At 47.4% G+C, this 13971-nt stretch overlaps 1 protein-coding gene across 5 annotated transcripts in view; it reads left to right on the top strand.

The window, feature by feature from the left end:
• ABCA1 (ATP binding cassette subfamily A member 1) overlaps positions 1-13971 on the top strand; it is a 140357-nt gene that overhangs the window by 81263 nt on the left and 45123 nt on the right. For 4 of the 5 annotated variants that reach the window (XM_081237809.1, XM_081237808.1, XM_081237810.1 and 1 more), the window contains exons 9-15: positions 2883-3123; positions 5155-5294; positions 5656-5772; positions 9451-9648; positions 10391-10596; positions 11183-11359; positions 12896-13118. In XM_081237809.1, coding sequence (XP_081093935.1) covers positions 2883-3123; positions 5155-5294; positions 5656-5772; positions 9451-9648; positions 10391-10596; positions 11183-11359; positions 12896-13118 — 1302 coding nt within the window. Of the gene's footprint in view, positions 1-2882; positions 3153-5154; positions 5295-5655; positions 5773-9450; positions 9649-10390; positions 10597-11182; positions 11360-12895; positions 13119-13971 lie in introns of those variants that run through there. The other variant, XM_081237812.1, reaches the window with a different exon arrangement.

The following is a 13971-nucleotide window of genomic DNA, read 5'->3' as shown; positions in this document are numbered from 1 at the left end:
TGGACATGAGCTTCACATCTGGGTGACGGGAAGGTGAGCCTGGGGAGGCAGGGCAGGAAACAGTGTCTCCGTTATCTGCCCAGCACCCACCAGGTGCCTGCCACAGCCGGGTGCTGGGGACTCAGCAGCGAGCGCACTAACTTCCCTGTTCTCGTGGGACTGACATGGGGTGAGAGACAGGAATAAGCAGGTCTGTATATCATGTGACAGCAGGGATGCCTGCCATGAAGAAAAATAAAGCCGGGTAAGAGGCTGGAGGGCAATGAGGTGGTGTTTTAAAGGGGGCTGACTTGTGAAGTCCTCTCTGGTCAGGTGACATCTGAGCCTGAAGGGAGTGACACTAGGGCCTCCACTCCAAGCAGGAGGAACCGTAAGTCCAAAGACACTGATGTAGGGCATGATGAAGAGATGTATGTAAAGACCAGGGAGAAGCTGGGACAAAGTGAGAGAGAGGCATGGACTTATATACACTACCAAACGTAAACTAGATAGCTAGTGGGAAGCAGCCGCATAGCACAGGGAGATCAGCTCGGTGCTTTGTGTCCACCTAGAGGGGTGGGATAGGGAGGCGGGGAGAGAGATGCAAGAGGGAGGGGATATGGGGTTATATGTCTACGTCTAGACGATTCACTTTGTTATACAGCAGAGACTAACACACCATTGTAAAGTAATTATACTCCAGTAAAGATGTTAAAAAAATAAAATAAAATAAAGACCAGGGAGGAGCCCAGCTGTGGCCAGAGCAAAGAGAGCAAGTGAGAGGGGAGTCGGAGGTAAGGTCACAGCAGGAGGTGAGTGCCGTGCAGGGCTGCCAAGGCTGGGTTTACACTGAGTAAGATGGGAGGCCAGTGGAGGGTCCAGAGCAGGGGCACCTGGTGTGACCTAGAGGATGAGGGTCGTTTATGGTTCGGCTGTTAGGCTAGGAGACTGTGATGGGGGTGAGGGCAGGAGGAGGCCATCGCAGCGGATTGAGAAAGTGAGTCAGCGGTTCTTCACTCCACGGATGACAATCAGACGCCACCTTCCGTGGGCTGGAGGGTGAGCGGCCCCCTTCCCTGTGAGGGGGAGCGCTTCACGGAGGAGGTGTGGAGTGGGATTTGAGGTGTAGAAGAACGAGTAGGAGTTTGCCCCTGAGACAGGTTCCGGGAAGAGCCCAGAGCTTGGAATAACTCAGTCATTTATGGTGCTTCTGTCCAAAGATGTGCTGGCTTTAGGTGGGGAGCAATTTGTCCTTTTGATTGGGGGATGGTGGTGGTGAGAAAGAGAAGTGAGTGGCTCTTGCTGTCGTTTAAAAATCTCTAGGGGGCTTCCCTAGTGGTGCAGTGGTTGAGAGTCTGCCTGCCGATGCAGGGGACACGGGTTCATGTCCCGGTCCGGGAGGATCCCACATGCCGCGGAGCGGCTGGGCCCGTGAGCCATGGCCACTGAGCCTGCGCATCTGGAGCCTGTGCTCCGCAACGGGAGAGGCCACAGCAGTGAGAGGCCCACGTACCGCAAAAAAAAAAAAAATCTCTAGGGCTGTTGCACCCACCAACGAAAGGAGAGGTGGTCTGACTACCTCTCCCCTCCCTGTCTGTATACCTCACACAGGTGATGAGAAGATAAAGTCAGGAAAAGCGGGCCGCCGAACTGTGTTCTCCCGGTGTTAGGTGCTCCCTCTGGAGGGAGGCATCTTTGTGACCTCTGCCCGCCTCTGGGGCGCCTGGTTCCCCTTGCAGGCAGGAGGCAAAGGCGGACTCTGTGGCGCCCAGGACCTTGTCACTCACTGGAGCCAGCAGGCTCTGTGAGATGGAAAACTGGGCCCGCGGAGTCCAAACCTACTCCACCCCCGGGGCAAGTGCAGGGTTCCGCAGGCACTCCCCTCTGCTCACCACACCTCAGCCCTTCAGGCGGTGAGGACATGTAGTGACATGTCAAGGAATGTAGGGTTTTTTTAATGATTTATTGTGAAATGCGTGGAAATACAAAGTGCTCTATAAATATTGAATTATAAGAGCCACTGGGCCAAGAAGTCCGCATGGTGCTGGAGTACGTTGGTGTGTGAGACAAAGAGCTGGTCACGTCGTGTGAGTCCCAGACTCAGCACCCCGCTGCCTGGGGCATCTGGGTCTTCTGGCAGTGACTGTTCGGTGTTGGGCCCTCTCTGTCTGGGATGTCAGATATCGTGTGATTTTCTCCTCGCCACACTGTTTTAGCTTCACCATCTTGATGGGAATTTGGGCCCTCAGAGAAGTGACTTTCCGAAGGCTGTGAGCTAATGAGAGACATAAGTGGGATTCAAACTCGGTCCCCCACCGTTCGGTCCCCCACCGTGCGCTCTTTCCATTGCCCGACACTCAGCCGAGATGAGGATGGGACTTCACACACAGCACCTCTTCTGCCTGGGGGCAGAGGGCCCCTCAGTTTCCACACTGAAGTTTGAGGTGTTTTAGAAATGAGGCAGTGACCGAGGGTGTGAACACACAGTCGTTCAAAGAAGGCATCCTCTTCTGTGAAGTCAGTGATCATCCAAATGAGATAAAGCCCATCACCAGGGGCTCCCCTGACTGCTAAGTGGTGCTTCTCAGTCTCTAATAATGTGTCTAGGAGTCACCCGGGCACCGCGTGAAAACGCAGATTTGAACTGTAGATAGATAGACCAGAATCTGCACCTCAACGGCCTCTCTGGTCACGCCGATGCCACTGGTCCCTGGACCACAGAGGAGTAGCAAGGCTCTGGCAATCCCATCACAGAGCGATGCCCCTCTGAGAGGCGACACCAGACGAGATATGTTCTGGGCTGAGGCTTTGGCGAGGTCAAGACATTAACCTGTTCATTCCTCTTCTGTGTCTTCAACCCGCCCCGCTCTTCCCTCTGCTCTTCCTCCTGATCTGCCCACCAGCTCTTCAGCATGAGGAGCTGGGCTGACATGCGGCAGGAGGTGATGTTTCTGACCAACGCCAACAGCTCCAGCTCCCCCACCCAGATTTACCAGGCCGTGTCCCGCATCGTCTGCGGCCATCCCGAGGGTGGGGGCCTGAAGATCAAGTCCCTGAACTGGTATGAGGACAACAACTATAAAGCCCTCTTTGGAAGCAACGGCACTGAGGACGACGCTGGCACCTTCTATGACAACTCTACCAGTGAGTCACCTTCTATGACAACTCTACCAGTGAGTGTCTGTGCCGACCCAAGCCCTGGGCCCGGCCCGCCTCGGTTCCAGGCTCAGCCCCGCCTCCCCTGTGGCACCTGCTTCCTCATGCTTATCCTCACCCTACATAGCAGCGGTGGGTGTGTGTTTACCTGTCTGTTTGCCCCCCAGACTGAGCTCCTAGAGGAGGGAATCTTCTCCTAATCAGTGAACTGTCCCCGCTTGTGTGAACGGGGCCTGGCACATCCCCGGCGTACAGTGTGTTTATCAAGTGAATGGATGACTGAAAGCCAATCTCCTCAGTTTTCTGGGGGATGTCGGAGGGTGGTTCCCAAAGTGGTCAAGTATCTTCTCCTTCTTCTCCTCCTCTCCCTTGCCCCTCCCCTCTCCCCTCGCTCTCCTTGAGGTATGCTTTACAATACTTAACAATAACAACAGCAATACTAAAAGATAACATTTAGGGAACATTTCCTATGTACTACGCATTTTATTTAACTTATCTCATTTAACCCTTATAATAACCCTGCGAGGAAGGTTTTATAACCCCACATTTTATAGGCTCAGAGAGTTTCAGTGACTTGGTCAAAGCCACACCATAGCTAATCGGCAAGAGCCAGGACTAAGCCAGATCTGCCTGGCTCCATGCTTTTTTTCAGTAAACCATGTGGCCTCCAAAATACCTGTTCATGGTGGTGTGTGTGTGCCATCAGACTGGGACATGTGATCTGCTGTTTGTGGTTCTTAGCTGCAAGGTGACATTGAAGAACCTTGTAACTCCATATTTGTTCCCCACACTCGGGCAGTTTTGTGGGCATGTGTGTCCTGTGCCTGGTGGCAGTCAGGAGCCAGTGTTACAGTTTTAGACAAGGGCATCGTTTTCATTGAAAATATGATTCAAGTGAGCCTTTCTCCATTTCTAACTGCAGATGTGCCTTTCAGGCACTGAGTGAGGTGGCTTTTTGTGCGTTATTGTGACACAAGAACCTTTTATTCTTGTCTGGAGTGAAGCACTCCAGACATGGCAGGTTACTTTGCGAGCCTGAAGGGAAGGGAACTGTAGGCAGTTTTCTGAAATGCCATCCCCTCTGCTCCCTCACTTTGTGAGTCAACCCAAGGGAATCTTCATTTTCACAACAGATATAACTGTGAGAAAATCCTCTTTAAAAAAAAATTGTTTGTAGCATATAGAGGATACTTAGTATCTAAAAGAACCCAGAATGAAGTTTTTTTTTTTTTGCGGTACGCGGGCCTCTCACTGCTGTGGCCTCTCCCGTTGCGGAGCACAGGCTCTGGACGCGCAGGCTCAGCGGCCATGGCTCACGGGCCCAGCCACTCCGCAGCACGTGGTATCTTCCCGGACCGGGGCACGAACCCATGTCCCTTGCATTGGCAGGCAGACTCTCAACCACTGCGCCACCAGGGAAGCCCCAGAATGAAAATTTTTTAAAAATCAGGAATCCTCCTGGATAATCAAACCCTACTGTCTGTTATAAATTTGGATTTTTCAGTTTGGGATGTTTATTACATTTATTACATATACTTGTGATAAGACCTATTAATTAAAGGGACATTTAAAATTTCTGCTTGAAAACTAAAGTCTGAGTTCAGCTCTTTGTTTCCAATAAAAACAAAGTGGTGAGGACTGGTGCAAGCTATCTAGAGTTATAAATCTAGAGTTATAAAGGATTGTGCATAATAAAAAACAGTCTTCCATATTGTCTCAGTTGTGAGTTATCCATCATCAGTGTTACAATGAGCTCTGATTATTTATCAAGTATCGTTCTAGGGGCTCCACAGATAGCATCTCAGTTAATCCTCTCTGCATCTCTGCCAAGTAGATGTCATTAACTTTATTTTTACAGAGTAGCCAACTGAGGCTTAGACAAGTGATGTTGTTACATAGCCATTAAGTGGCAGAGCTGAGATTTGAACCCATGACTGACCAGCTGGCTCCAAAGCTCTTGTTAGTTCCTACAAGTACATGAGCATGCATACAAATATTTGCCTTTCATCCTCTTCATAGCTCCTTATTGCAATGATTTGATGAAGAATCTGGAGTCCAGTCCTCTTTCCCGCATCATATGGAAAGCTCTCAAGCCCCTGCTTGTTGGGAAGATCCTGTATACACCTGACACTCCAGTCACAAGGCAGGTTATGGCTGAGGTAAGCTGCCTGGGCCCAAGAGGCGCTCTACAGAATCCTCCTAGAATTATGGACAAAAATATAAAGGTGGCTTCAGATGGCGTGTGTTGAGTATACTCATGGCTCTTCTGGGATTTCCAGAGTGAGAACCTCCAGTTTGACTCAGGCCCAAGCTGACTGTTGAGGGCCAGCTCTCCAGCCTTGGGTATTTGAATCACTGCTGCAGGCAGACACTTCTTGGGAATGGGAAGGACTGGAAAAGGGCTTCTGTGATGGAACATCTTTGCAGGGAGCAGCTGAGTTCTCATGTCTCTACCTCCCTCTCTCTCTTTTTTTTTTTTCTTTTTTTTTTTGCTGCCCCTGGCTCCCCGTTTGATTCCAGGTGAATAAGACCTTCCAGGAACTGGCTGTGTTTCATGATCTGGAAGGCATGTGGCAAGAGCTCAGCCCCAAGATCTGGACCTTCATGGAGAGCAGCCCAGAAATGGACCTTGTCCGGGTGAGTGTCCCTCTGATTACCGTGTACCTGATTGATGCTCTTTACTTTCCCAGAAGTCACTGAGATGAGGATTCTTTACATTGAACCAGTGCAGGCGTACTGAGCATCGCTCAAGCCACAGGCCCATCACTTGGCAGAGCTACAGGTGACGGTGCACAAATCACACCATTTCATGCACATCAGCATCAATGCGTCTGATAGTCAAAATCAGATTTCCAAGAAACCTAGGGCTGGTATTTGGAGCAAGAGTTTGGTGATTACAGGACCTTGATTATTTTCATTTCTGGCTCTAGAGCCACAGCATCTTACTTAGCCCTACTATGTCCTAGTGGGTCTTGGACAGAGGTGTATGTGAGCAAAGGTCTGGTCTGACCTGAGATATTCATTCCCCGAGGCACCGTGTGAGTGTAGAGCTGCTGCATGGAGGGGAATTGCACTTAGTGCTTCAGAACCACTTGAAAAGGGATAAATGCTCTAGAGACAATTGGATTCAAAAGCAGAGGAGTCTGAGCAAGAATGGAATGTCTCCTTTGCCTGAGCCTGAGTGCCATTTAATTGCATCATCCTGCCTTGGGCTGAGTCAGAGAATCATTAGACTATTTCCTCTCTCCGTGGTGAGAGAGGCCTCTTCCTTTTTTCCTGCTGCTATTAAGAAGCACGAATGGATTTTGCCAGGTTTCTTTTCTTGACACCTCATTGATGGGAGGGGCAGCTAGGTATTAGAGGAGGTATCTACCCTGAGAGGTGCTCTCCCAGGCTGAGGACTGTCCCTTGATGCCCTGGGAGGGACGATACGCAGGTGGTCTTCCAATGAGGGGAAAGCTGGAGTCATCTTTGTTGCGCTAGTCTTGCAATTTAATTCTTAAATTGGGAGCCTTTAAAAACCAAGGGACTTTAGTCAGAAAAACATGAACAATAATTTGTATGGATTGACTGAATACTTCTGACTAATAATGATAAAAACAACTTATGCCCTTCAAGGATGGATCTCTGTTGGACTCCAGTCTCTCCTCCAAAAGGGATTCAAGTGGTCCAGCCACAGACAGTGCCATAGACTTAGGTGTGGTCTCAGGTGTCTTCTTCTTGGTCCTCTCCTTAGAATGTACATTTCTACTTGTTGGACTTCTCTCCTTCTGCGTCTCAGAGGATGGTGAGGGTCCCTGTTGAAGGAACTCCATGAGTTTTAGTCTGTAGGCAGATAGATGCTTCCCCTACTCTTAAATAGAGGGTTTGGTTTGGATGCTCCAGCAGCTCACAGGCTCTCAGTTCTTCTGGGACAAGGCGCTTGCCAACATGGCCGTGGCATTCATTAGGAATCCTGCTGGAGAACACAGGATGTGTGACAGGAAATGGAGGAGCTGTGGCTGGGGAGAAAAGCATGGCATGTGGTTTGGAGAGCCTTGGGCGTGAAGCCAAGGACCTTTACTTTAAGCTCTGGAGCACCATGAAAGGGTGCTAGGCAAGGGGAGCTATTACTCTGGTTTGACAGGTAGATTGAAGAGGGGAAAGGTGGAAGGCAGAGTCCAGGGTGGAGGCTATCCAAGTAGGTGGCCAAGGCATTGGCTGGAGGCAAAGCCTGGTGACTGCTTGATTGTGGAGGGGTGAAAGAGAGGGCAGCTTCAGGATGATTCTTGATTTCTAGCTGGTGGACGGTGGGGATGTCCAACAGGCCAGTGGGTATTGGGGCCTGGAGTGTAGGGGGCTGGTTAGGCTGAGACACCAAATGGGGACTCATCAGCCTGTGGGCGGAAGTCGAAGGAGCCTCCTCCAGCTGCTTTCTCTTCTCTACTGTTCACCCCACAAGCTTGGGCCACTCAGTCCTCTGTACCCCCTGCAGTCTTGTGTCTGGTACACAAGGCAATGCTTGAGACTTCTGCGTCTGTTGGGGTAGCTCTTTCTTTTTTTTTTTAATTTTTTTAGCTTTATTGAGGTGTAATTGACAAATTAAAAGTGTATGTATTTAAGGTGTACAGCTTGGTGTTTTGATATATGTATGCATTGTGAAATGACCTCCATAATGGAGGTGAGCAACACGTCCCTCACTTCACATAGTTACCTCTCAGCAAGTGTCAAGTATACAGGACAGTATCATTAACTATAGTTACCACACTGTACATTAGGGCCTCAGAACTCTTTGTACTGCAAAACTGAAACTTCATACCCTTTGACCTCCCTGTTTCCCCCAGCCCCCGGCAGCTACCATTCTACTCTGTGGTAGCTCTTATCTTCTGCTGTCTCTGGCTCTGTCTACACCCGTCGCATCACCCCACATATCTGGAGGCGCTTCTCCATTGAGTCATGTAACCCACTGATATTAAACTGTTCTCCTTTCTGAGCTGCTGTTTGTCTCCTTCATCCCAAACCTCTGCTTTCTCCCTGGCCACTGCTCCTGAGGGGGATCTTTGGTCTCCTGGCCCCTCTCGTGCCCTAGAACAGCCGTGTGATCAGTGATCTCACTGGGCATGTCACTCCAGCCTTGCTGCCCTCCTTGGCCATATTGCTGAGAGGCCATATTGCTGAGAAGCCACACTGGCCAGGGAGGGCCTCACCCCAAATGCCACGTGTCTTCACTCAGGTCTTATTTGCTCAGTTCAAGTCCCAAATAAGTCATTTCAGAATCACTAACCCATACCCCTATGAACCTTTGTGAGGTACAGTTTTATACCTATTTTGTTAACAAAAACACATATCTTAACTGATGACAGTATAAATTGTTATTCCCTATAGGAAAACAATTTGGAATGAAAATTGTAAGAGCCATAAAAAATGTGCTATCCTGTGTATCTGCATTTCACACACCCTCAGGGATGTATCCCATACAGAAATAATTTTAAAGAAAGAAGTCACCATATGAGAGAGAATGTTATTGCTATAATAATTGTTATTGTGAGAAATTAGACTAAATGCTGTGGTATGGGAATAGTTAATGAAATTATAGTTTATATACTCTATAAAAACTATTATGCTCCCATTGTAATAATAAATATAAAGCCACATGGGGAAAAAACTTACATGTTAGTAGAAATAAGACTGATTTAAAAAATAGCAGAGTTTGGCCCCTTAGGGATTCCATTTCAGTAGAGCCAGAGCTTCATGTACATTCTCAAAGGTGTGAAAGGAGTTGCAGCTGATTCTCCTTTCCATGAGCTGAGGTTGAAACAGACCCATTTTTCTGGCAGCACATCTGTGCAGGCCTCTGCCCTGGTCCTCTGCACCTGCTGGTTGAGCACCAGATTGGTTTTCCTTCTCTTCCATGTTGACCCACGTGGAGAGCCAGCCAGCTAGGGAATAAGAAATGGAAGACAGGCCTCCTTTGCATCATGACCCATGCATCCTGCAACTGGAAAAGATCATATTGGTTTAACAGCAGAATTATTTTCCCAAACTAAACAGCAAAAGTAGGTGTGTCTTAATCAATCTAGAGATTAAGGTCTTTATGAGGAGTCATCAGCCTGGGTCTCAAAAGAGGAAGAAGATATAATGCAGTGGGAAGGTGCAGTAGAATCCGAGAGCCCAGTATTCTCACCTGTAAAATGGAAACACTGGGTTACCTATCTCACAGTTTTCTATGGAGATTTTAAAGAAAGACAATGTATGTGAAAAGGTTTTGTAAACCATATAGTGCTCATCAAAACTTAGTTGGTATTTACTACTTGTACTTTGTCATTGGAATGGCAGACGCTATTGGACAGCAGAGGCAATGACCACTTTTGGGAACAGCGATTGGAAGGCTTAGATTGGACAGCCAAAGATATCGTGGCATTTCTGGCCAAGCACCCAGAGGAAGTGCAGTCCACTAATGGCTCTGTGTACACCTGGAGAGAAGCCTTCAATGAGACCAACCAGGCAATCCAGACCATCTCTCGCTTCATGGAGGTGAGGATCTGTTCTGCGGACCACTTAGAAAAGGCTTTGGCTTCTTTCTCTGAGATGGTGCAATAAGGTTTGGATTGGAGTAAAGTTTAGAAATAATGTGTCATCTTATTTACAGTAGTATCCCTCCACCTAACACAGGGTGTAATGTACAAAAAGGTACTCAATGAATGTTAGTTAAATGACTGAATGAGTAAATCAACAGACCTGACCTCTAGCTTTATTCTATCTGACTCAAGAATGTCTCTATCCATCGTTTTCTAGGTTTTCCTGTGTTTTGATATCCCAATACCTAATGGCGACAAAGCATTCCCTTAAAAAAGCATTACTTACGAAACTTATCTAAAATCTAATAGGACCGATTACACTTTAAAAATTGAGTTCTAAAAATGATGTGACTTAATAGGGACAAATGAAAGGTTTTTTTGTTCTGTTTGTTTAGTTGTTATGAGTCAAAATTAACTAAGAAAACAGAAGTGAAAATGAGATTTAAACCCCTTTCCCTCCACAAAAATCAGTATAGGTAACTTACCTCTAAATACTTCCAACATTTCCCTTAAATTGCAGTTAAAAACCAAAACAACCCATTTTCAATTGAATATTGGAGAATGACTTGAGAGAGGAGTAGAGAGTGAGGATAAAAAAAGTCATGCACTTAGCGCTTCTCTCTTAGCATGGATTCTGCCTTAGCCACCACTTGTTTTCCTGGCCATCGGCGTTCTCATGATGGCTGTTCTTCCTTCAGTGTGTGAACCTGAACAAGCTGGAACCAGTGGCAACAGAGGTTCTGCTCATCAACAAGTCCATGGAGCTACTGGATGAGCGGAAATTCTGGGCTGGGATCGTGTTCACTGGAATTGCTCCTGGCAGCGTTGAGCTGCCCCATCATGTCAAGTACAAGATCCGGATGGATATCGACAATGTGGAGAGGACGAATAAGATCAAGGATGGGTAAGTTGAATCCCCCCATCATACCAGCCAGTCTTGGGAAAGTCAAGAGCAGCTAATGTGAGTGGAGGTACTTCATTTTAACTAATAATTTGGTAAAAATTTCCAACAAAGTATAACTCAAATTGGTGGCATGATTTTGGTGTAACTGGCTCATTCATTGTGGAGACAACTATTTCAGAGGTCTTAAGATATTATTATCTTTTGGTTCAGCATTTCCATTCAAGGGAATTAGTCCTGAGGAATTAAATCAACAGGAAAAAAAGACATTAGGTTCTCTGTGCTAGCACTATCCCTTTCTATAAAAGGGAGCAAATAAGCAAGATAAAAGGGAATGGTTAAGTAAATTTTGGCCCATCTACTTGTTGCAATGTTAGGGAGCTAATGGAGGGGGGTGAAAACCCAAACCAGCAAGTGGTTTGCTCATTCTGATTATATTTAAAAACATGTGTACGTGTCAGCTGAGACCAGAAAGTAAGACACAGAAATAAGAAAAGTGGCTCCGTAATGGTGGTAGGATTGTGGGTGACTGAATTTTTTTTATCGTATGGTTCTAAGGAATGCTTGATTGCCTGTGGTTTGATTTAAGGTACTGGGACCCCGGTCCTCGGGCTGACCCCTTTGAGGACATGCGGTACGTCTGGGGGGGCTTCGCGTACTTGCAGGATGTGGTGGAGCAGGCAATCATCCGGGTGCTGACGGGCACAGAGAAGAAAACTGGCATCTACATGCAGCAGATGCCTTACCCCTGTTACGTTGATGACATGTAAGTTACCAGCGAGCCACCACCTTTGCTTAACTGGTTAACACTGTCCCCAGGTGGTGTGTACACACACACACACACGTCAAGGGAGGAAACAGAATGATTATATTTATTTTATATGTGTATTGACACGGGTCAAAAAATTGGTTAAAACAAGATTGTAGCTACTGCAAAAAAAAAATTGTTTTTGAAATTCTGTGCAAATTTCAGGAAATAAGATGCCAGATGTAGGTAGCTGACAGTTTGAGCCCCATCACCAGTAATCCTCACTCCTTTCTAGTCCATGGTTACCAGAACTTTTATTTTTCTATACTCTATCCTTTCAGTCAAAATCAGCCCAATCTGCAAGTTTAAAATGTATCATGACGAGCACATGCCAAACACATCCACACATCCTCACGTCCCCCAGACACAGAGGCACAGCGTTCTAGACCTATAAAAGCAGACTTTGTGTCAGTTTTTCTTCTTCCTCTCTATAAGTGGTAAACCACATTTTCAAACAATGCAAATAAAACCGAACAAGGCCTTTTTATCTTAGACATTTTAGATAATCTTTTAGTGCTTAGTCACTGTGCTGCCAGGTTCTCACTGTGGGGACTGTGCCTTTGGAGCCAGTGATTTCTTGTGAGAGAGAGAGAATAGGCAGAGGTGTAGTTATTGCAAGCATCTGAAATATGTCATGTCTCTTCTGAATTCTGGAAACTCTCTTATTCTCTGTTGTGTGAGGGAGAGTGTGTATGTAGAGATCAGAGTGCAGAAGGAGCAGGGTTCCTCTCCTTGTATTTCTCCCTGCTTTGCATTGAACAACCCATTTCCTTGCAAAGCTCACTCTAGCTCTTCTAGGTCACCTGGATCTATCTTGTTTTTCACCTTCAGAAAGATTAGCCAGTATTTTCCAAAGGAAGACTTTTCCAAAGACCCCCTAAACCAAGATTTACTCTAGAAAGGATATATTAAGATGGGAACACGATGAGAGGTCAGAGGCATTCAGAGCCTTTGCCTGTTGTCACGTAGCCAGTAAGTGCATAAGTGGTAAAGCTGGGACTTGAACCTTGAGTTTCAGAGTCCAGATTCTGTGTTCCTTCTACTTCACTGCATTTCCTGTTCTACTTTGGAAATCTGAAATATTACTGACAAGAGCTGCCTGAAGTGTATTTCTGCACCATCTGTCGTTAACAGTTATGCAAGGCAAGCTGATAGTGAGGTGACCTTGAAGATGTTGAACTGTCATGACAGAATGAGTCAGTTTTTTGGTTTTGTTGGGTTTGTGTTAGTACTTTAAAATCACCTCCATTTAGCTTAGTGACATCTGAGAGCTATCTGGTTACTAAAGCCAGCCCTCAAAGAAGTTTTCTTTGGCATCACTTTGTTAGTAGTTTCATCACTGCGTTACCCCACTCACGAAGCGTAACTGTCAGGGTGCACAGGTCTGCCCGTCTCGGGTGCAGTACTGGTGCTTTCTCTTGCATGCAGACCCAGAGGTGTTGGCCCAGGAACCTGACTTACACTCACCTTTACTCCTCCCCACCACCCTTCCAGCTTCCTGCGGGTCATGAGCCGGTCAATGCCCCTCTTCATGACGTTGGCCTGGATTTACTCTGTGGCTGTGATCATCAAGGGCATCGTGTACGAGAAGGAGGCGCGGCTGAAGGAGACCATGCGCATCATGGGCCTAGACAACAGCATCCTCTGGTTCAGCTGGTTCATCAGCAGCCTCATCCCCCTGCTCGTGAGCGCCGGCCTGCTGGTGGTCATCCTGAAAGTAAGGCTGCCTCACCGGCCCCTCCCTGCCCGCCGTGGGCTATGTGAGCAGAAGAAAGGCACGGATTCTTTGGAAGGGAAGGGGTCATATGTGCTGTTCCCTGCAATTCCCTCATTTTATAGTTGCGGAAGGGGAGACTGAGAGAAGGGCAGCAACTTGTCCAGCGTCAACCCAGCTGGTTAGCAGCTAAGCAGGACTGAACCTAGGGGTCTTATGTCCCAGGTGAGCACAAGCGTAACTACGCCATGCTGTAGGCAATGGTTCATGGCAGCATCTGAGAGTTACTCATTTTCCTACATGTATTAGGTGGTAATTCTGCCAGAATTTCTAAAAACCATACTCAGAAGCATAGCATATTGTTGCACGTTAGGATTCTCTGGAAGCAGAGGCTGAGGCAGACTTTGGGTATGGGTATTTCTTAGGGATCCACACCTCTAGAAGGGATGGGGAGGATACAGGATTGAGCAGAGGGAGGAGTTGAACTGTGACGCATGGCCAACCCCCCGGGCACTCTTCCCGCGGAGCTGAAACGTCCAGCCCTTCAGGTTACCCCAAGGCCTCCCTCCCTGACACCCCATAGACCCAGGCCCTTCAATTAGTCATTGGAAGGGTATGCCCCAGGGCCAGGCAGCTGTCTGCAGCTGGGACAAACCTAGAGGGGTTGACACCTGAGGCTGTCTGCTGACAGCCAGGCAACAAGTCCTTCCTTGAAGGGGACTCTGTACAGTGCAGTTCTGTGTCCACCCCTTACGTTAATAGGTTTATATGCCATTTTTTTCCACAATAGTTTCATTTAAGGATGCATTGTTTAAAAAAATAAATGTTTTTAAAAGCGGAGGGGTACAAAGGGAAA

The sequence above is a fragment of the Mesoplodon bidens genome, assembly GCF_964165515.1.
Source record: "Mesoplodon bidens genome assembly, chromosome: 6".
NCBI classification, from domain to species: Eukaryota; Metazoa; Chordata; class Mammalia; order Artiodactyla; family Ziphiidae; genus Mesoplodon; species Mesoplodon bidens.
The sequence above is the reverse complement of the archived record's forward strand: the minus strand, read 5'-3'. Positions and strand labels throughout refer to the sequence as shown.